The 1,369-nt window shown below is 34.7% G+C and overlaps 1 protein-coding gene across 1 annotated transcript in view; it reads left to right on the top strand.

Annotated features, from left to right (window-relative positions):
* The window catches only part of LOC102306101 (NLR family CARD domain-containing protein 3), a 13,754-nt gene extending 12,412 nt beyond the window's left edge, over positions 1 to 1,342 (top strand). The window contains exon 6 of the mRNA XM_042216605.1: positions 659 to 1,342. Coding sequence (XP_042072539.1) covers positions 659 to 893 — 235 coding nt within the window. The 3' untranslated portion in view covers positions 894 to 1,342. The remainder of the gene's footprint in view (positions 1 to 658) is intronic.
* Positions 1,343 to 1,369: the final 27 nt, after the last annotated feature.

Raw genomic sequence — 1,369 nt, 5'->3', positions numbered from 1 at the left:
AAAAACGAGAAGCACATTAATTCATAAATGTGATCTAACAAAGGTAAAGGGAAAAAATTAACCATGTTTGCTGTTCATGTGGCTTGTAATTGGGATGAAGTAAACATCTTTTGAGTAATTTAACATAAAATTGTTTGATAGTGTTAATTTGGAAAGCCAAAACTCTAGCGGGTCCACCAGACCCATGAACACTGGCTGAGTAACAAAAATATGAACACCACACAAGGGTTAAAACACGTCTAAAGACCCATTTGTACTTCTTGGCTTTCAAGTCGGTTTGAGGCTGTCATTATTTTTTTCTTATAATTTTCTTATCCTTGACTTTACTTTCCTTTTAAATTGTATCTGATTATTCAGTTGTACAGTACTTTGGTCAACAGTTGTTGTCTTTAAAGTAATATATAAATAAGATTGATTTGATTTGATTTATTCTGATATTAAAAAACAGTATTTAATCCAACATGCGATTAATGTGTTTGGGATGAATAGGTGTTTGGATGGTATGCTGATAACTGGATGATATATGCAGGAGACTGACATGATGATAATCATGTATTATGTTCAAAAAAACTAATTCATTAGGACATAATAATACTAAGCTTAGAACATCAGATTACATTACCAATTATTTTTTCTACATGTTCTATTCTTTATTCAGATTTGAGAATTGCAGTTTGTCAGAGATCAGCTGTGCTGCTCTGGTCCGGGCTCTGAAGTCCAACCCCCCCTATCTGAAACATGTGGATCTAATAGGAGACAACCTACAGGAATCAGGAATGAAACAACTGTGTGATTACCTGGAGAGTCCACACTGTAGACTGGAGACCTTAAGGTCAGTTAACTCCACAACTGAGGAACAAAATAAATTTTTTAAATTTTGTTTATCAGTGTGACTATCATTCATTCTGAGTCTGCAGAGCAAACAAAGCAAAAGACTAAGGAGCACATGGTGCACATTAAACAATATTCACAGCATTTAGAATCTAATAATGCTGAATTGCACATTAAAAAATATGGTTCATCAAAATACAAGCCCGTTCAGATCCCTGTTGGCATGCATTTCACAAGGGCTATGGTTATGTGCTGGAAATGTTATTTCTAACACATTCATAATAGCAAGCTGCTCACTTCTTACTGGACCCACACCTCCCACAAGTGGCAGATCAGAAACAGTTTAACACAAAAAGTGAGTTTATTTCAAAGGCAAATCCTGCTAGTGGCTTTATATATAGTCCTTTTTAATATTATTTGTTTAGTATTACTTCTTTTTCTGCATCTTTTCTGGACAAGGCTGTCATATAACAAAGGTTTAACATTTCATTTTCCTGCAAGCTTTTCTTGATCCTATCACACCGTGTTCCTACAGGCT

This window comes from Haplochromis burtoni, unplaced genomic scaffold (assembly GCF_018398535.1).
Source record: "Haplochromis burtoni strain Fernald_Lab_line unplaced genomic scaffold, NCSU_Asbu1 Contig_1136, whole genome shotgun sequence".
NCBI classification, from domain to species: domain Eukaryota; kingdom Metazoa; phylum Chordata; class Actinopteri; order Cichliformes; family Cichlidae; genus Haplochromis; species Haplochromis burtoni.
This window is presented reverse-complemented; position numbering and strand designations above follow the sequence as displayed.